Below are 20,424 nucleotides of genomic sequence, written 5' to 3'. Positions count from 1 at the left end.
CGGCCGCACCGCGCACACCGCGCCGGGTCACGAACCGCCGCCCCCAGCCGCGTTGCGCAGGGGACTCATAGTAACGATGCACCGGATGTGTGAGTGGAAGTGACTGAGGGCAACTCGCGCGCGATTGGTTCTCCCGAGCGAACCTAATGCTGTTTTCGCCTGGCACTGGCCGCCCGGTTTGTCTATTTGAACAGTCCCCGCCCTCTGGAGAAGCCGGTCCCGAAGCTTCACTTCTCCTTCATTACTATTGGTCTGTGTTCCAGTCCATCTTTTTCTTCTGCCTGCCGATTGGTCTTCAGGGCTGTGAGCCCACCCACTCTCCCGCCCGGCGTAGAGGACAGCGGGGAAGGCGGGCGGTGGGACTGGGGGCCTGAAGCGGCGGTACCGGTGCTGGCGGCCACAGCTGAGGCCTTGGCCGAAGCCGCGCGGTGAGTCTGTGGCCTGGCACCGACCTCTGTAAGGCGGCAGAATGTCCAGAGCTACGGCCAGCCTGGTCCGAGGGAGGTGCCCGGGAAAGCCGCCCGGCCGGGACGTGGGGTCCACTCAGTGCCGGGCCACGACCTGGACACCGCCCCAGCCCTTGACCCCACCCCACGCCACGAGGCAACGCCCACCTCCGAGGACCCCCAGGAGGCCCTCCGGTCTTTGGGCCCGCCGGGGGCCCAGCTCCTCGCCGGCCGGCCCATCCGCTCCGGTACCGGCGTGGCGCCTTAGGGTCTCCTTTGCCCGTCCCAGCCCCCCTCGTAGCCACCCAGGAATTGGGGAGCCCTGCTCCGGGGCGCCCCGACCTCAGTGTCAGCCTTGCGCTCCACCCTAGAGGCCCATGAGAGACTCGCTCCCGGCAGCCGAGTCCCCTGCCTGGGATGCGTCCCCTCTGCCTCTCCCCCGCCTCCATCCCTGGGTGCAGCCGTCCTGGTTGCAACTTTGACTTCCTGAAGCCTCCCCAGGACGCTGGGGGCGTCAGGCCTGCAGGAGTGAGGCCGAGTTTAGCCTGGAGCAGGTGGCGCGGGGTCTCGCTATTCCAGCGCATGGCAGTGCCTGGGCCCCGCCTTCTCCCTGCCCCTAACACCAAGTACGGTAGCTTTCTTAGGGATCCTTGGCTCCCCTGGCCCCTGAGGACCCTAACTTTTGCCGTCCTCTGGCACTGGAGTGTCTGAAGACTTTCCAAAGCCAATTATTGCCATGTTTCTTCCTCCGCATGTCACAAATTGGTTCCCAAAATGAGAATTTTGAGAAGTTGTTTTTCTAGAGTGATCTGGACACCTTAGGGGTATGTTACTTCCATCACAGCTGTGGGGGCTCAGCCCTGTCCTGGCCACTTTACTCCCTGTCCCCCCTGGATTGTCAGAGAGAAGGAGTCGTGCAATTGAGGAGTGAGTGAGTGAGTGACCGGTGGTCGGGACTAACTGGTCTCTTATACAGGCGCCCCTTGGTGTTCCCCGGGGATCGGTCTAGGACACGCCCCGTGTGTGAGGATACTCCAGGTGCCCCTGTAAAAGGATGTGGTCTTGCGTGTGCCTGTGTCCGTGTGCGTGTGCGTTAAGTCATGCCCGGAACGTGCCTTGTGTCAAGGTGAAGGTTTGTATGTGTTCAGTACAGGCTCAACTTGTGTGGGAAGGTTTTCAGTCCACAGTTGGTTGAACCCGCAGGTGTGGCTGCCCACGGTAGTGTCCTGTAGCGCACTGTCCACTGAAGTGACCAGCCGCTTATGCCTGGAGAGCCCTTGAACTGTGACCCGTGCACACCGAGACTGCCTGGGCGTGAATGTTCACTGGAGTTTGGAGACTTAACACAAAAAAAGAATGGAAAATGTGCCAATAATTCTTCACGTTGATGACATTTTAAAATAATATTGGGGGATATTGGATGAAGGAAAATATTTTAATTTCACCTTTTTTTTTAAGTAAACTTATCTTTTAATTCCAGTTTTCTCTTTTTAGAAAAAAGATTTTATTTATTTGAAAGGCAGAGTTAGAGAGAGAGAGAGAGACCTTCCATCCACTGGTTCACTCCCCAAATGGCCACAGCAGCCTGGGCTGGGCCAAGCTGAAGCCAGGAGCCGGGGACTTCATCTGGGTCTCCTGTGTGGCAAGCCATCTGCTGCTGCTCTCCCAGGCTCATTAGTGGGGAGCTGAATGGGAAGTGGAGCAGCGGTGACTCGAACTGGTGCTCCCATATGGGATGCAGGCATCGCAGGCAGTGGCTTAACCCAGTGTTTACTTGTTTGTTTGTTTGTTTGTTAGATTTATTTATTCATTTGAAAGCAGCCACAGAGAGACAGAAAGGTCTTCCATCCACTGGTTCACTCCCCAGATGGCTGCTATGGCCAGAGCTGAGCTGATCCAAAGCCAGGAGCCAGGAGCTTCTTCCAGGTCCCCCATGTGGGTGCAGGGTCCAAGCACTTGGGCCGTCTTCTGCAGCTTTTCCCAGGCCACTGGCAGGGAGCTGGATAGGAAGTGGAGCAGCCGGGACACCAACTGGCACACATACAGGATGTGGGAGTTGCATGCGGCAGCTTTACCCATGATGCCACCACCGGTAGCCCCGAATCAAGGCTTTGTGAATGTCCCTCAGTGTGATCTCCCCACTTTTTAGGGTCCACTAGCTGATAGGGGCTGGGTGGAGATCCCTGTTGAATAACTGGGGCCCTAAATTACTGCCATGGTTTGCTCTCTGGAATATAAAAGGGACTTCTCTCCAAAGAACCTCAGGGCAAGATGCTGGGGACCGGGCCCACCGCTGCCGCCGCCGCCGCCACCACCTCAAGCAACGTGAGCGTCCTGCAGCAGTTTGCCAGTGGCCTGAAGAGCCGGAATGAGGAGACCAGGGCCAAGGCTGCCAAGGAGCTCCAGCACTATGTCACCATGGAGCTCCGCGAGGTCAGCCTTCAGGGGTCTGGGACCCGTCATCGTGGGGTGTTGGGCTAGACGTGCCATCACTGGTGTATTTTATCTTTTACTTAGCCATTTTTCATTTTATGTTGAAAAGTGAAGAGATAAATCTGTCCTCCGATTTGCTGCCCATAAGCCTGCGACAGCCAGGGCTGGGCCAGGCCAAAAAAGCCAGGAGCCCAGAGCTCTGTCCAGGTCTCCCACGTGGGTGGCGGGGACCCACGTACGTGAACCACCACCTGCTGCCTCCGAGGGTGCACGTTAGCGGGAGGCTGGCTCCAAAGCAGTCATGGACTGGAACCGTCACTTGGATGTGGGATGTGGGTGTCCCTGTGCCAGGTGCCCACCCCGGCATCCCTGGCTTAGACTCCCTTGGACAGCTAAGTGAAGCTTGAAATGTGGATTCTGTTTTAGAAAAGCCCCCACTCCTCCCAGCCCTAGAACAGGGTCCTCTCCAGGGTTGCACACGTCCTTGGCCTTTCTCGTGTCTGCGGGCACGATCAGGGATCCACACAAGTTCAGCCTATCAGTTATTTCTGCGTGATAAAAGTGGGTTGGGGTGGGTTTGGAGCATTGATGGAGACCAGACTTAAGGTCAGAGACAGCATCTGGTTCATCCTGTATCCTGATCCAGTAGGTACTCAGTAAGTAGTTTCATAAAGAGGTGAATTGCAAGGTCAGTAGCTCTGTGATTGAAAACTACAAATGGGCAGACGCTTGTCTTCCTTGGTTTGAACCATACCTGCTGCCTCTCTCGCCCTAATCCTCTCTGGCACCACCCGTCCCACCCAACTCCCCCTCCCTAGCCCTCGGGCAAGACACCTTAGAAATCCTGGGCGCATCTTCCTTGCAGATGGGTCAGGAAGAGTCGACTCGATTCTACGATCAGCTGAACCATCACATATTTGAACTGGTTTCCAGCTCCGATGCCAATGAGAGGAAGGGGGGCATCTTGGCCATAGGTAAGGACTGAGACTGATGCTAGTAACGGCAAGCAAGCAGGAATACAGGGCTGGGCACCTTTGTGTCCACCGTGCCCACGTCTGCCACGAGACGTTCAGTTCACGGCTTTCAGTGCCCTTACAGAGGTCCTAATTCTAGGAGCAGTCCAGGATGTAGACCTAGGAAGTAGAAGTGGAAGCCGAGCCTCAGAACCGTTAAGCAGCTCTTGGGCCAGTTTGTCAGAGCTGGGACTGGGAGCCAGGTTTCTGCTACCCCGTGTTGCCTGCGCAGGCGCTGCTTTCTCCGTGGGGCAGGGTTTGGCCTAGCAGGGCTCATGAATGGAGAAGTGAAATTGTGGTGCAGTTCATGAAAGACAGGTCGTCCTTCAGCTCCCAAGAACTGGTCCAGTCCTGTGAATTATGCAGTCCCGCGGGTGAGGGTTTTTCCCCTAATTCCTTGGGGAGACAAAGTATATATACTAAAATAGCACTGTTTTACTTGGTGCAAGTCGTTGTGACACGAATATCAAATCTTTAGGAAAATGAAAACTGCCTGCGTCCCTACGACATAGCCGTGTGCTCAGAGCAGAGTGCGGTGTTGCTCGCCAGCCTTTAGTACGGCTGCCTGGCGTCCTGGCCGGCGCGCTCTGCCTTGTCACCTTCTGCCACCTTCTCTTCCAGCCAGCCTCATCGGCGTGGAAGGTGGGAATGCCACCCGGATCGGCAGGTTTGCCAACTATCTTCGGAATCTCCTCCCCTCTAATGACCCGGTTGTCATGGAGATGGCATCCAAGGCCATTGGCCGCCTTGCCATGGCCGGGGACACTTTCACTGCCGAGTACGTGGAGTTCGAGGTGAAGCGAGCCCTGGAATGGCTGGGTGCTGACCGCAACGAGGGCCGGAGACACGCTGCCGTGAGTGCCCGCGGGAACTGGGCGTGGGCGCCGTGGCGTTATTTTAGGGTCCCTTGCTTCCTTCCAGGGTTCATCCCCAGAAGAGGCTGTTTTGGTGGGCTAGGATTCAACGCTGTTAGATGGGGTAGTGACTGTGCACAGGAGAGAGGATCTAGGAGTGGGCAGTGGGGATCAGAGGCCTCACTCAGATGCCTTCTAGTCAGCTCCCTCTCGAGGGAACCATGCTACAGGGAAGGAGCCTGGGACCGGGAGAGGGACACACATGGGGACCTGGCTCAAGTCTTGGCTTTGTCACCTCCTAACTCTGTGATCTGGGGCAACCTCTGACCCTCAGTTTCTTCTTGTCAAATGAAAATCATAAGATTAAACCTTAAACAAGTGTACTTACACAGTGACTGCTACGAGTACACTCTGCCGGGCTGTCGGTGCAGTGGTACGAGAGCCTAGTGTGTGCCTTCCCGAGGCTTCTGTCTTTGTCACAGCCTACGATAACGAACATGGAGGAGTCTGGTCCATTCGTTCTCCTTGTTCTGCCCCCAGAATTCCCTGGCTGGAAGAGTGGTTCTGACTTCCCTTGTCCAAGCAAGTGTGGTCCCAGGAGAGCAGAACTCTGGTGTGAATGGCAGTTCTCAGCCGACCCCCCCCCCCCCCCTTTCTCCCAGGTCCTGGTTCTCCGTGAGCTGGCCATCAGCGTCCCCACCTTCTTCTTCCAGCAAGTGCAGCCCTTCTTCGACAACATTTTTGTGGCCGTGTGGGACCCCAAACAGGCCATCCGTGAGGGAGCTGTGGCCGCCCTCCGTGCCTGTCTCATCCTCACCACTCAGCGAGAGCCGAAGGAGATGCAGAAGCCGCAGTGGTACCGGGTGAGGAGAGGGCTGGGTCCCTGGCGGGCAGCCTTTCGGGTGGAGCCTGCAGCGCACTTACACACCACCAGGCAGCTTCATGACCCTCAGTAGGAATCGGTGGTTCCTCTGCTGCATCTCGTGAGAGCAGAGGTCCAACATCATCTCGTGTGTCACTAAGAATGAAAACATGCGGATCAGGCCATGACGCAGTGCCTTCCGCACCCCAAGACGTCTGTTCTGAGGTGTGAAAAAGGCTTGCTTGCAGACTCGCCGGGAGATGGCTGGTAGGAGTTTAGAAAGGGCGGTGCCTTCTGATCTGTGCCGTCTGCTGCTGCCGAGGGGCTGTGAGCCTGCTAGTACCGCAGGTGCCCTGCACGGAGCGCAGGAGGCTGGGCTTCCAATGTACGTGTGACATTGCGCGCCTCACTCAGGGTCTGTGAGCCTGGGGGCGGGGCTTGTTTTTGTTGTGGCCTTCTAAACACAGATGATAACATACCTGTCTCTGGCATGTTGTGAGAGCGGAGGAGCTGAAGCTAAAGTAAACAAGCGCATGACCAGTCGTCAGTATCATGCTGGTCCACGGCACCGAGCACGTGTGGGAACACCCCAGAACCCCAGAGAGCTGGGCTGGGCCTGGGTTCTCTCCAGCTTTGGACACTGGGTGAGCACAGGATTCTGTCTCCGCAGCACACATTTGAAGAGGCAGAGAAAGGATTTGATGAGACCTTGGCCAAGGAGAAGGGGATGAATCGGGATGACCGGATCCACGGAGCCTTGCTGATCCTCAATGAGCTGGTTCGGATCAGCAGCATGGAGGGGGAGGTGAGATGCTGTGGCCGGGCGGGCAGAGCAAGACCCTCGTCCGTGTGGAGCTGGCACTTTAAGGAGGAAGCAGGTGACAAGCAGGTAGACAGGACAGTTTCAGATAGCAACGAGTCCTAGGAAGGAAATAAAACAGGAAAGAGGGTAGAGGTGAGGGGTGGGGTTGAGTGGAGTGGCTGGGCTCAGGCCAGATTTGGGAGGTCGGGCTCCAGCTGTGATCTTTCCTGTGGGAAATGGAACGTCACCCCTGGACTTCCTTTAGTAGACACAAGGATGGTTTGGTACCAGGTTCGGAACCCTTCTGCTCTGTGGACCGTGGAACTCGGGCAGATTATGGCTTCAGCTCATTTAGTTCACTTCGATGAGATCCTCCCAGCCTCCTTCAGCCCTCGTGAGGTTTCTAAATATGCAGAGTGCCCAGAGCAGCACCTGATATGTGGCTGGTGTTCTGTAAGCAGTAGCCATCAGAGAGGGCCCTGCCAGAATTGTTTTTTGATAGACACACAATTTTATATATATATATATGTGTGTGTGTGTGTGTATGTGTGTGTGTATATATTTACAGGACACAATGTGATATTTTGATACATGTATATTTTATGTAATGATCAAATTAGAGTGATTAGCATTTATCATTTCTTTGTGGTGAGAACATAAAAAATTCTCTGCTAGCTGTTTTGAAATATAAGAAGTTCCCGGCGCCGTGGCTTAACAGGCTAATCCTCCGCGTTGCAGCGCCGGCACACCAGGTTCTAGTCCCGTTGGGGCGCCGGATTCTGTCCCGGTTGCCCCTCTTCCAGGCCAGCTCTCTGCTATGGCCCGGGAAGGCAGTGGAGGATGGCCCAAGTGCTTGGGCCCTGCACCCGCATGGGAGACCAGGAGAAGCACCTGGCTCCTGGCTTCGGATCAGCGAGATGTGCCGGCCGCGGCACCCATTGGAGGGTGAACCAACGGCAAAAAAGGAAGACCTTTCTCTCTGTCTCTCTCTCTCACTATCCACTCTGTCTGTCAAAAAGAAAAAAAAAAAAAAAGAAATATAAGAAACATTATTGTTAACTATAGTCGCCTTTCTGTGCAATACAGAATTTGTTCCACTTAACTGTAACTTGTACTCATTAGCTCACCTCTCAGTTTTTCCCACTCTCCTAACCCCTCCGCCGTCTAGTAACAACTGTTCTAGTCACAACTTCTATGAGATGGACTTTTTTTTAAGAGTTCCCATGTGAGTGAGGATCATACAGTATTTGTGTCTGGCTTGTTTCACCTAAAGTAATGTCTTATGTGTTCATCTGTATTGTTGCAAGTGACAGGATTTCATTTATGACTAAATTGTATTTCATTATATACATATACCATATTTTTCTTTTTTTAATAATTTTTTGATTTATATAAGGTGAATAAATTTCATCTATTTCAAATATATAGATTTAGGAGCGTAGTGACACTTCCCATCCCGCCCACCCTCCCTCCGCCTTCCTTTCTTATTTTCTTTTAGTTTTTTTTTTTTAGATTTATTTATTTATTTGAAAGGCAGAGTTACAGAGAGGTAGAGGCAGAGAGAGAGAGGGAAGTATTCCATCAGCTGATTCACTCCCCAAATGGCCACAATGGCCAGATCTGAGGCAATCCGAAGCCAGGAGCCAGGAGCTTCTTCCAGGTCTCCTACATGGGTTTGGGGGCCCAAACACTTGGGCCATCTTCTGCTTTCACAAGCCACAGCAGAGAGCTGGATTGGAAGTGGAACAGCCAGGACCTGAACCAGCGCCTGTATGGGATGCCAGCATTGTAGGTGGTAGCTTTACCCACTACGCCAAGGTGCCAGCCCCTCTTTCTTTAAATTTTTTTTTTTTTTTTTTTTTTTTTGGACAAGCAGAGTGGACAGTGAGAGAGAGAGAGACAGAGAGAAAGGTCTTCCTTTGCCATTGGTTCACCCTCCAATGGGTGCTGCGGCCGGCGCACTGCGGCTGGCGCATCACGCTGATCTGAAGCCAGGAGCCAGGTGCTTCTCCTGGTCTCCCATGGGGTGCAGGGCCCAAGCACATGGGCCATCCTCCACTGCACTCGCGGGCCATAGCAGAGAGCTGGCCTGGAAGAGGGGCAACCGGGACAGAATCTGGCGCCCCGACTGGGACTAGAACCTGGTGTGCCGGCGCCGCAGGCAGAGGATTAGCCTATTGAGCCATGGCGCCGGCCCTCTTTCTTTAAATTTTAACAATGACATTCTTTCAGCTTACTTTATCGTAAGCTTAATCTTCCATTAAGTAAATAATTCAACAAATAGCAAGAAGAAATACAAAAACAAAACACTGCTCCTCAACAAGAGACAAGAGCTATAAACAATCAAATCTCAAAATGTCAGTTTCACTCATACACATTACATTTTTTTGTACTCTCTAAGTTAACCTTAGATCAGGGAAAACATGATATTCGTCTTTTTGTGACTGGCTTATTTCACTAAGTATATGGTTTCCAGTTGTATCTATTTTGTTGCAGAAGACAGGATTTCATTCTTTGTTATGGCTGAGTAGTATTCCATAGTGTATATATACCATATTTTTTTTAAGATTTATTTATTTATTTGAGAGGAAGTGTTACAGACAGAGAGAGGGATCTTCCATCTGCTGGTTCACTTCCGAATTGGTTGCAGTGGCCAAATTTGGGCTGATCCAAAGCCAGGAACTTCTTCCAGGTCTCCCAACATGGGTACAGGGACCCAAGCACTTGGGCCATCTTCCACTGCTTTCCCAGGCCATTAACAGGGAGCTTGATTGTAAGTGGAACAGCTGGGACTTGAACTGGCGCTCATACCAGATGCCAGCGTCACAGATGGAACCTTAGCTAACTCATACCACAGCACTGGCCCCACATTTTCTTTATCCAGTCATCGACTGATGGACATCTGGGTTGATTCCATATCTTAGCTGTTGTGAATTGAGCTACAGTAAACGTGGGAGTACAGATCACTGTTTCATATGCTGCTGTCATTTCATTTGGACAAATTCCCAGGAGTGGGATGGCTGGGTCATATGATAGATCTATTTTCAGGTTTCTGAGGAATCTCCATACTGTCTTCCACAATGCTACACCAATTTACATTCCCACCAACTGTGTATTAGGGTACCTTTTTGCCCACATCCTTGCCAGCATTTATTGTTTGTTGATTTCTGATGAGAGCCGTTGTAACTGGGGTCAGATAAAACTTCATTGCGGTTTTTATTTACATTTTCCTGATGGCTAGTGATCCTGAGCATTTTTTCATGTGTCTGTTGGCCGTTTGAATTTCCTTCTTTGAAAAATGCCTGTTTAGGATTTGATAAAGGAACGAACCAAGGCCTTCAGCAACCAGGCGGTCAACCAAATGCTGCTACAGGGATGTACTCAGCTCCCCACCCAGGGAACAGCGACTTGAGACATCACCCCATGCCAGTGAAGAGTACCTCGTCGGTGCCCATATGGGATGCTGGCACTGTGGGCGGGGCTTTAACCCCCTGTATCATAGCGCTGGCCCCCTGTAGTACGTCTTCAAATCTGATATTGTTGTGCCTCTTGATTTATTTTTGTTATTCAAGATTGCTTTAGATATTTGGGGTCTTTTGCTTTTCCGTATGCATTTTAGCATCATTTCTTCTAGATCTGAGAAGAATGTTGTTAGTATTTTGATTGGGATCGCATTGAATTTGTAAATTGCTTGGATAGTGTGGAGATTTTGATGATATTAATTCTTCCAATCCATGAACATGGAAGATTTCTTTATTTGTTATTTTTTTCAAGGCAGAGAGATGAATGGAAAGAGATTTTCTGTCCACTAATCCATTCCCCAGATCCCCTTAGGCCCTGGGCTGGGATGAAGCCAGCAGCCTAGAACTTAGTCCAGGTCCAGCGTGTGGGTGGCAGGGACCTAAGCACGTGAGCCATCTGCTGCCTCCCATGGTTTCATTAGCAGGAAGCTGGATTGCAGGTGGAGTAGCTGGTATCCAAACCAGGTACTTAGATATGGGATGCGGGCATCCCTCGGAAACAGCGACTTAAGCCCTGCACCAAATGCCCCAATATGCCGCATTTTCTTTATCTGTTCATCTGTTTTTGTGTTTTTAATATTTATTTATTTTATTTGAAAAGCAGAGAGAGACGGAGATCTTCCATCTAGTGGTTCACTCCCCCCATGGCCGCAGCTGCCAGAGCTGGCCTAGACTGAAGCCAGGAGCTTCTCCAGGTCTCCCATGTGGGTGCAGGGGCTCAAGCTCCTGGGCCATTTCCTGCTGCTTTCCCAGGTGCATTAGCAGGGAGAAGCCAGAATTGAACAGGCGCCATGTGGGATGCTGGCGCTGCAGGCAGCCGCTTAACCAGCTACGCCACAGCACTGCTCCCATTCCTCTGTTGATGAATACTTAGGTTGATTCTGTGTCTTGGCTATCATGAAGAGTGCTGCAAAGCTTATACCAGTGGTGGCATTGCTGTGTCACTATTTCAGAGCTGCATCACAGGGAGCTCTATTTTTAATTTTCTTTTAAAGATGTTAAACAATTTCATGCCAACCACTTTGCCAGCTTCTATGAAATGCACATATGTCCTTAAAAACATAAATTCAGGAAAAGGGCTCAGATTTTTGAATTGCCTCTTACGCATTTAAGAAATTAAATTCATTTTAAAAATCTTCCCCAGAGATCATTAAAGGCCTAAATAGTTTCACTGGTGGATCCTGGTAAACATTTAAGGAACTGTGTGTCTGTACCACTGTTGAGATTTGTACTTTCACTTGTTTTCGTGATGGTCACCCTTTTACTTCATTTTTATTTTTTATAAGTATTTTTTTAAAGATTTATTTATTTATTTGAAAGAGTTACACAAAGAGAGGAGAGGCAGAGAGAGGTCTTCTTCCATCTGATGGCTCACTCCCCAATTGGCCACAATGGCCAGATCTGTGCCGATCCAAAGCCAGGAGCTTCTTCTAAGTCTCCCACGCGGGTTCAGGGGCCCAAGGACGTAGGCCATCTTCTCCTGCTTTCCCAGGCCATAGCAGAGAGCTGGATCAGAAGTGGAGCAGCTGGGTCTCAAAGCGGCACCCATATGGGATGCTGGTGTTTCAGGCCAGAGCGTTAACCCACTGTGCCACAGCGCCTGCCCCATAAGTATTTTTTTAAAGATTTCTATTTAGTTGAAAGGCAGAGTTATAGAGAGAGGTAGAGACAGAAAGGGAGAGAGAGGTGTTTCATCTACTGGTTCACTACCCAAATGGCCACAATGGCCAGAGCTGAGCTGATCCAAAGCCAGGAGCCAGGAGCTGCTTCTGGATCTCCCATGTGGATGTAGGGGCCCAAGGACTTGGGCAATCCTCTGCTGCTTTCCCAGGCCGTTAGCAGGGAGCTGAATTGAACATAGAACAGCCAGAACTTAAACTTGTGCCCATAGAGGATGCTGGCGCTACAGGCCAGTGCTTTAACCTGCTACACCACAGTGCTGGCCCCAGCCCTTTCACTTCTGCTATAGGACTCCCTTCAGTGTTTGTAGGGCTCGTCTGGTGGTGATGAATTCTTTCAGTGTTTACTTGCTACAGAAAGTTGTTATTTCACCTACTTTTTTTTGAGATTTAAAAGTATTTATTAGAATCAAGGAACTCCAGGGGCTGGCGCTGTGGCATAGTAGGTAAAGCCACCGCCTGCAGTGCCAGCATCCCATATGGGTGTTGGTTTGAGTCCTGGCTGCTCCTCTTCCAATCCAGCTCTCTGCTATGGCCTGGGAAAGCAGCAGAAGATGGCCCAGGTGCTTGGGCCCCTGCACTCACATGGGAGACTGGGAAGAAGCACCTGACTCTTGGCTTCAGATCGGTGCAGCTCCAGCCATTGCAGCCATTTGGGGAGTGAACTAGCAGACGGAAGACCTCTCTCTCTGTCTCTCCCTCTCATTGTCTGTCTCAAATAAATAATAAAAAATAAATAAACTGCCTCAAATAAATAAATATTAAAAAAAAAAAATCTTCCATCTATTGGTTCACTCCCCAAACAGCAACTCTGGCTGGACCAGGCTGAAGCCAGGAGCCTGAAACTCCATTTGGGTCTTTCAGGTAGGTAGCAGGTACCCCAGCATTTGGGCCATTTTTGCCGTTTTCCCAGGTGCAGTGGCAGGGAGCTGGATTGGAAATGGAACAGCTGGACTTGAACCAGCACTCATATAGGATGCCAATGTCACAGTTGGTGATCTAACCTGCTGTACCACAATGCCACCCCCCTCCACTTCTTTTTTTAAAGGTTTGTTTATCTGAAAGGCAGAGTTACAGAGAGAGGGAGAGACAGAGACAGAGAGATATTCGTTTTATTTCCCAAATGGCTGCTTTGGCCAGGTCTGGGCCAGGCTGAAGCCTGGAGCCAGGAGCTTCATCTGAGTCTCCCACGTGGGTGCAGGGGTCCAAGGACTTGAGCCGTCATCCTCTGCTGCTTTCCTAGGAGCACTAGCAGGGAGCCAGGTCTCAGAAGTGGAGCAGCTGGGACTTGAACCAGCGCCTGTATGGCATGGCAGGGCTGCAGGGAGCAGTTTAACCTGCTGCACCACAGCACTGGCCCTTCTGCATTTCTTAAGGACAACTTTGCTGCGGATAGTGTTCTTGGCCAGCTTTTTTTTTTCTCTCAGGACTGTGAATATTTTTTTCCCATTTTCTCCCAGCCTGTAAGGTTTAAGCCAAGAAGTCTGCTGTCAATCTTATGGGAGTTCCCTTGTTGCTTTTCTCTGGCTGTTTTTGGGCTTCTCTGGCTGTTTTTCTTTGTTTTTGACAGTTTACTATAAGATGTTTTAGAGGGGACTGGTGCTGTGGTATAGCAAGTAAAGCCGCTGCCTGCAGTGCCGGCATCCCATATGGGTGCTGGTTCAAGTCCTGGCTGCTGCACTTTTGATCCAGCTCTCTGCTATGGCCTGGGAAAGCAGTAGAAGATGGACCAAGTCCCTGGGCCCCTGCACCCATGTGGGAGACCCATTGCGGCCATCTGGGGAGTTAACCGGCAGATGGAAGTTCTCTCTCTCTCTCTCTCTCTCTCTCTCTGCCTTTGCCTCCCTGTAATTCTGCCTCTCAAATAAATAAATAAATCTTTTTTTTTTTAAAGGATGTTTTAGTTCTTTGGGTCAAATCCATTAGGAGTCCTTTCAGGCTCCTGGACTTGGATGTTATGTCTTTCCCAAGATTTGGGAGGTGTTCTGCAGTCACTCCATTGACTAAGTTTTCTGTGCCTTTTCCCTCCCCTCCTCGTAGAGCACACACGATAGGGGTGCGTGCAGATGTTTGTCCCGTAAATCTCCAAGACTTCCTTTGTTCTTTTGAACGTTTGTTTTCATTTCGTTGTTGTTTCAGAAAGCTGTCTTGGGCTGGGTGTTTGGCCTGGCGGTGAAGGTGCCCACATCCCGTATCAGAGGACCTGAGTTCAGTTCCTGGCTGTAGCCCCTGACTCCAGCCACCTGCTAATGCAGGCCCTGGGAGGCGGTGTTATGACTCGGGTGGTTGGAGTCCTACTTACCCCCATGGAAGATGAGGGTCGAGTTCTGAATTCCTGCTTTGGTATTGGCTGAGGGTTGTCATTTGGTGAGTGAACCAGTGGAAGAAGGAGTTTACTGTCTGTGCCACTCAAATGAATTTTCAAAAAATATTTTTTGTTTTGTTTTGTTTTAAAAAAGCTGTCTTCAAGCTTAAAAATTCTTCTACCTGCTCAGTTCTGTTGAGGTATTCAACTGTATTTTTAATTTCATATGTTGAGTTCTTCACCTCACAGATTTCAGATTGCCTCTTTTTAAATTATCTCGCTTTGCTGACTCCTTTCTTTTTTTTTCTAAGATTTATTTTATTTATTTGAAAGGCTGGGTTACAGAGAGAGAGACAGACAGACAGACATTCCATCCACTGGCTTACTCCCCTTATGACCACATTGTCCAGAGCTGGGCCAGGCTGAAGCCAGGAGCTTCACCAACCCTCCTACTTGGGTACAGGGGCCCAGAGATTTGGGCCATCTTCTGCTTTCCCAGGTACATTAGCAGGGAGCTGGAGCTGAAGTGGAGCAGCTGGGACTTGAACTGGTGCCTATATGGGACGCCAACACTGTAGGCAGTAGTTTAACCTGCCATCCCTGCTGAATTTCTCATTCATGAATTGTCTTCTAATGTCATTGAATTGTCTCACTGTTTTCTCTTGTATGTCATTACATTTTCTTAAAATCATTATTTTGAATTCTTTGTCAGACAGTTCATCAGTTTCATTTCTTTGGGGTCTGTTTCTTTGGCGGCATGCTGTTACTCCTTTTGTGCTTCTAGGGCCCTACATTGGCTTTTGTGCATCTAGTGGATCAGTTGCTTTTGCCATTTTTATAGGGCTTCCTGCTGGTGATTTGTCCCGGGATTATAGTTGAGTGCCCTACTGGCGTTATTTCTGGCGGCACTGTGGGGTAGCTTCTTTAGCTTTGATACACTGGTGGTATCTCTGTGTCTCAACAGCCTGGGCAGGACGCAGTTCCCTCAGGCTGGGCAGATTTGCTGGCAGCTCTGCACACGCACCTGGTTGTCGATGTGGGGTTCCCGCCAGCTTCTGCAATTCTGTGCCGAGCTATCCCTGTGTACCCAGGTGGATGTGGCGTAGTGTGCTCAGTGTCTGAGGGTTCCATGGGGCTAGGCCACAACAATGTGTCCAGAGGGCTGCACTGATCTCTCCCTGGGGCCTTTGGGACCCACCTAGTCAGGGAGCTCTGTCTGCCTCCTGAGGGTGGCTGGGTAGGGCTGAGCCTCTACTTCGCAGGACCCCAGCGCACTGAGCTCCTGAGAACAGGCTGCTTAGCTGCTTTTTGGGGCTGCAGGGGGATGCGTGGGGTTTCCAGGTTGCTTCCCCGGGGTCTTGGCAGGCTGAGCCACTGAGGAAAACCTGTTCGGTAGCTTCCCAAGTCCATGGATGATGCTGCTGTCCTGCTTCTCTGGGCCTCTGTGGGCCCAGCCGCTCAGGGATGCTGGTCTGTTTGCTTCTCCTCCCTGCCCATGTTTTATTTTGTTTTGTTTTAGGTTATTTATTTGAGATGTAGAGAGAGAATCTTCCATCTACTCATCTGCTGGTTCACTCCCCTAGTGGCCACAATGGCTGGATCTGGGCTGATCCAAGGCCAAGAGCAGGAGCTGCTTCTGGATCTCCTACATGGGTACAGGGGGACAAGGACTCGGGCCATCTTCCACTGCTTTCCCGGCCATAGCAGAGAGCAGCCAGGACATGAACTGGTGTCCATATAGGATGCTTGCGCTGCAGGCAGAGGCCTAGCTTACCCACACCACAGCATCGGCCCTCTACCCATGTTTAAATGGTGCTTTTTGGGGCCAGCACTGTGATGCAGCGGATTAAAGACCTGGTCTGCAGCACAAGCATCCCAGATGGGCGCCAGTTCAAGTCCCGGCTGTTCCACTTCCGATCCAGCTCTCTGCTGTGGCCTGGGAAAGCAGTAGAAGATGGTCTGAGTCCTTGGGCTCCTGTACCCATGTGGGAGACCCAGAAGAAGCTCCTGGCTCCTGGCTTTGGATCAACCCAGCTCTAGCCATTGCAGCCATTTGGGGAGTGAACCAGCTGGTAGAAGACCTCTCTCTCTCTCTCACTGCCTCTGCCTCTCTGTAACTCTGCCCTTCAAATAAATAAATAAATGTTCAAAAATAAACAAACAAATAAATAAATAATACTTTCCCCTGTAGCTCAGGCAGCTCTGGGATCTTTGTTTCTTCCCAATAAAACAGAACAATATCGCTTCCCACGGAAGGTTGTTATCATGTTTAAATGAAGTAGTTCTTATAAACATGCTTTGTGAATTAGGAACTGTTTGAATATAAGGTGTAATGATCTGAAGCCAGGAGCCAGATGCTTCTCCTGGTCTCCCATGGGATGCAGGGCCCAAGGACTTGGGCCATCCTCCACTGCACTCCCGGGCCATAGCAGAGAGCTGGCCTGGAAGAGGGGCAACTGGGACAGAATCCGGTGCCCCGACCAGGACTAGAACCCGGTGTGCCGGCACCACAGGCGGAGGATTAGCCTATGGAGCTATGGCGCCGGCCTGTAATTTTTTTTTTTTTTTTTTTTTTTTTAAGATCTACTTATTTGAAAGAGTTACACAGAGAGAGAAGGACAGGCAGAGTGAGAAAGAGAGAGGTCTTCCATCCACTGGTTCACTCCCTAATTGGCCACAATGGCCAGAGCTGTGCCAATCTGAAGCCAGGAGCTTCTTCTGGGTCTCCCACACGGGTGCAGGGGCCCAAGGAGTTGAGCCATCTTCTGCTTTCCCAGACCAAAGCGGAGAGTTGGATTGGAAGTGGAGCAGCCAGGACTCGAACCGGCGCCCATAGGGGATGCCAGCACTGCAGGCAGTGGCTTTACCCACTATGCCACAGGGCTGGCCCCCGGTGTACTTTCTTGATATGTTCACTTGTTCATCAAATATTAATTGAGCCCCTAATATGTGCCTCTTAAGAGCTAGAGTAATCTAACAGGGGGACAGGCAAGATACCTGTAAGTAAAAATAAATTATATAGTGATAAATGCTATGGAGAAAGTGAGGGTGGGAAGGGAAAGAGAATTAGTAGCATGGATTAAAGATTATATTTTTGACTTGCTTTAGCCTCTGTGTTGGGAATGGGTTGTTGGAGGGCCCAGGCTGAAGCTGGGAAATCCCGTGTGGAGGGAGCTGTGGCCATCTTCACACGGAGCTCTTTGCAGCTCACACACAGTGGGCAGGCCATGGAGTCCACAAAGAGGCTGGGTTCTGGATTTGGGATTTGCTGATAGATTGGAGCTGGGTGGGAGGGGAAGAAGTCAAGGTGTTGGCCGAGCAGCCCTGGGCTGCAGTACATTGACTGTGGCGGGAGGAGCTGACCAGGAGTGTGGTTTGGAAGTTAAGTTTGAGGTGCCTGTTGGGCTGTCCTGAGCAGAGATGTGTGTGAGAGACGCAGATTTGGGATTCATCAGCATACAGGTGTTACTGAAGTCACAAGACCAGGTGAGGGCCCCGAGGGAACTGGTGTGTTTGAGGTCCGAGGTCGGGAGGTGAAGAGGAGCCACAGGAGACCAGTTGGGAGAGTGGAGTGCCCAGCGAGGCCAAAGTCCGTGAAGCTCAGCCAAGCAGGGGATTCAGTCCCAGGAGGAGGAGGAGGAGTTGGGTCAAACGCTGCAGATACGGTGGATTTAGCAGCCTGAGAGTCCTCTGTGACCTGGACAAGAACAGCGGATGAGATTTTCTGAAAGGTGAAATATGTATGTCAGGAACAGACATTTTAAAAACTGTTTTAGAGCCTTTTTTTTTTTTTTAAAGATTTATTTATTTATTAGAAAGAGTTAAGAGGGAGAGCAACAGACACAGAGAGATCCTCCATCCTCTGGTTCATGCCCCAGATGGCTGCAGTGGCCAGGGCTGAGACAGGCTGGAGCTGGAGCTGCTTCTGGGTCTCCCGTGTGGGTGGCAGGAGCCCAAACACTTGGGCCATCTTCCACTGCTTTCCCAGGCCATTCGCAGGGAGCTGGATCAGCAGGAGAGCAGCCTGGACCTGAACCAGTGCCCATTTGTGATGTCGGCCTGGCAGGCAGCAGCTTTGCCCGCTACGCCACACTCGGGCCCCTGTGGCCTTCCTAATGCGCAGTGTTGGAGAGTGAGTGCTCGGGCAGCCCTCTGGAAGGGAGACCTGTCAGCTGATTCCGTACCTGCTGCGCAAGCCTAGAAATCTGCGACAGTTACTCGCCTGTGTGACTGCCTAGGCTGCTAGAAAGAGACCAATATCCTTACCAGGTTGCTGGCCTGGGGCTGCCTCTGACCCTGGAAGGAGACTGCCCTGCTGTAATCTTCCGTGTGCAGGTTGGCCTTCCCGAGCCACACAGGGAGTCCTTGGAGGTACAGCCTGAGGCAGCCTGAGCCTGCGCCCTCCTCGGTGTTCAGTAGGTGGTGCTCTTCTGCCTAAATTGGGATGCAAGTGGGTCCTCTGCTCTGGAGGAGTTAGACTCCTGCACTGTGGAAACATTTTTACATTTCAGGACTGGACAAAGGCATTGCTCTGTAGACTCCACAATGCCCGGGGAAAGTCCGCTCATAGCTAAAGGTGGTTTTTCTTCTCTCCTGTCTGTAGCGGCTGAGAGAAGAGATGGAAGAAATCACCCAGCAGCAGCTGGTGCACGACAAGTACTGCAAAGACCTCATGGGCTTTGGGACAAAGCCTCGGCACATCACGCCCTTCACCAGTTTCCAGGCTGTGCAGCCCCAGCAGTCAAACGCCTTGGTGGGGCTGCTGGGCTACAGCTCTCACCAAGGCCTCATGGGATTCGGGGCCTCCCCCAGCCCAGCTAAGTCCACCCTGGTCGAGAGCCGGTGTTGCCGAGACTTGATGGAGGAAAAATTCGATCAGGTAAGTCGGGAGCTGCCCCGTCGCCTTCTCCCCAGGTCCTGCCTCATTTTCCTCCGCCAACCGTTCACCCTTGCTCTCTCAGGTGTGCCAGTGGGTGCTGAAGTGCAGGAACAGCAAGAACTCGCTGATCCAAATGACAGTCCTCAATCTGCTGCCCCGCCTGGCTGCATTCCGACCTTCCGCCTTTACAGGTGAGGAAGACGCGGAAGGCGTCACCACCTACCTGAGGGTGACACACAGGGACCTGGTGATTCCACAGAGCTGAGTCTGTTTCTCATTTGAAGCAACACCAGCCCAGGGGCTCGTCTCTGATTTCTTTGCCTCGTGTCCAGTTTCAGTCCGTGGTATGTAGGGACAGGAACAATCATAATTGTAGGCAGTGCTTGGCCACCAAGCAGGTTGCCGTGTACAGAAGCAAACACACTCATCAGTGGACTTAAAAGAGCCTTTTCAGTGTTGACCCTGTGCAGCAGCCTCTGAGTGGGGGTTTGGTGACCATCCCGCCTGTGCCTCTGCAGAGGTCACCTAGCCACCTTTGCACTCAGGAAGGACTGGGTGCTGCCAGGCCCCCGTCCTTAGGAGGGCGGCAGTATGAGGTAGGAGGCCCTTCCTGGCTTGCTCCACGTGCAAATGCAGATGCCCTGTTCCTGTTCCTTGCAACCCTTGGCATCAGACCTGCGGTGAATCCTGTCTGAGTCCTTACCTGTGACATCTGGGACAGGTTATTGGACCTTCCTGGTCCTCTACTTCCTGACTTGTAAAATTAGAATGGCAGTCAGTACCTCCCAAGATGAAGGCATTAAAGCCTAAGTAAGCAGCCTCAATAAACGGAAACCATTATTATAGTGTTGTTGCTTCTTCAAGCTACTACAAATCCGTTTGGAAGTAGGTCGAGCGAAAAATCATAGTAATGCTGCAATTGTCTTCTTATCCTAATGTCCCACTCTCAACCTGCCTGCGGAGCGTGAGACGCCATCTTGACCATCCCTTCGTACCTCCCTGTGTGCACACGACCCGAGCTCCGTATGCATTCGAGACCCAGTGCGAGCCGGGAGAATGAGTGGAAGGCCAGCCCAGCCCTCAGCAGTGGCCATTTGTAGCATCACCCAGCCCGGCTGCCGTCGAGCTGGTGAGGTGTTAGACATGCCGTAGAGGCACATGATTGGTCACATAGAATCACTGAACCAGAGAGAAGTGACAGAATGGAAATCACCGTGTGTTTTCACTCTTCCATTCTTCCTGCTGGCTGGCAGTCAGCAGCTTCTCTCTTGCTTAATGAACACACATGCCCTTGTTCAGTAGCGCTTTAAATGATATTGGGTTGAAAGTCTGTGGTTCAAAAGAAACTAATAAGTAGGCCAGATTTGATCAAAGCCTGCATGCTGTAGAAAGAGTTACCCTAGGATGTTCAAAAGGCCGCCTAGCAGCAGGCTACAAAGACGCAGGGCCCTAGGTTTATTCTTTTGATGTGGATTTGTTGTTTTATTCAATAGTGTACTGAAATATGTCGGTGCAGGTCTGTGTGGGCAGCCTTCCTAAGTATGCACCTTATTGCGTAAGTTTCACTTGCTTGAAACTGGTCGTTTGGAAGTCACTGTGAACTTCCCAGTGGTGTGAGTGAGGCATATAA

The 20,424-nt window shown here is 51.3% G+C and overlaps 1 protein-coding gene across 2 annotated transcripts in view; it reads left to right on the top strand.

Annotated features, from left to right (window-relative positions):
• The first annotated feature begins 344 nt into the window (after window positions 1-344).
• The window catches only part of MTOR (mechanistic target of rapamycin kinase), a 141,188-nt gene continuing 121,108 nt past the window's right edge, over window positions 345-20,424 (top strand). For both annotated transcript variants that reach the window (XM_062190434.1, XM_062190433.1), the window contains exons 1-8: window positions 345-428; window positions 2,704-2,879; window positions 3,745-3,853; window positions 4,514-4,746; window positions 5,409-5,609; window positions 6,279-6,413; window positions 18,519-18,794; window positions 18,877-18,985. In XM_062190434.1, coding sequence (XP_062046418.1) covers window positions 2,718-2,879; window positions 3,745-3,853; window positions 4,514-4,746; window positions 5,409-5,609; window positions 6,279-6,413; window positions 18,519-18,794; window positions 18,877-18,985 — 1,225 coding nt within the window. In that variant the 5' untranslated portion in view covers window positions 345-428; window positions 2,704-2,717. The remainder of the gene's footprint in view (window positions 429-2,703; window positions 2,880-3,744; window positions 3,854-4,513; window positions 4,747-5,408; window positions 5,610-6,278; window positions 6,414-18,518; window positions 18,795-18,876; window positions 18,986-20,424) is intronic.

The sequence above is a fragment of the Lepus europaeus genome, chromosome 5 (assembly GCF_033115175.1).
Source record: "Lepus europaeus isolate LE1 chromosome 5, mLepTim1.pri, whole genome shotgun sequence".
In the NCBI taxonomy this organism is placed as follows: Eukaryota; Metazoa; Chordata; class Mammalia; order Lagomorpha; family Leporidae; genus Lepus; species Lepus europaeus.
Note: the sequence above shows the minus strand (reverse complement) of the source record. Positions and strands in the feature narration are given on the sequence as shown.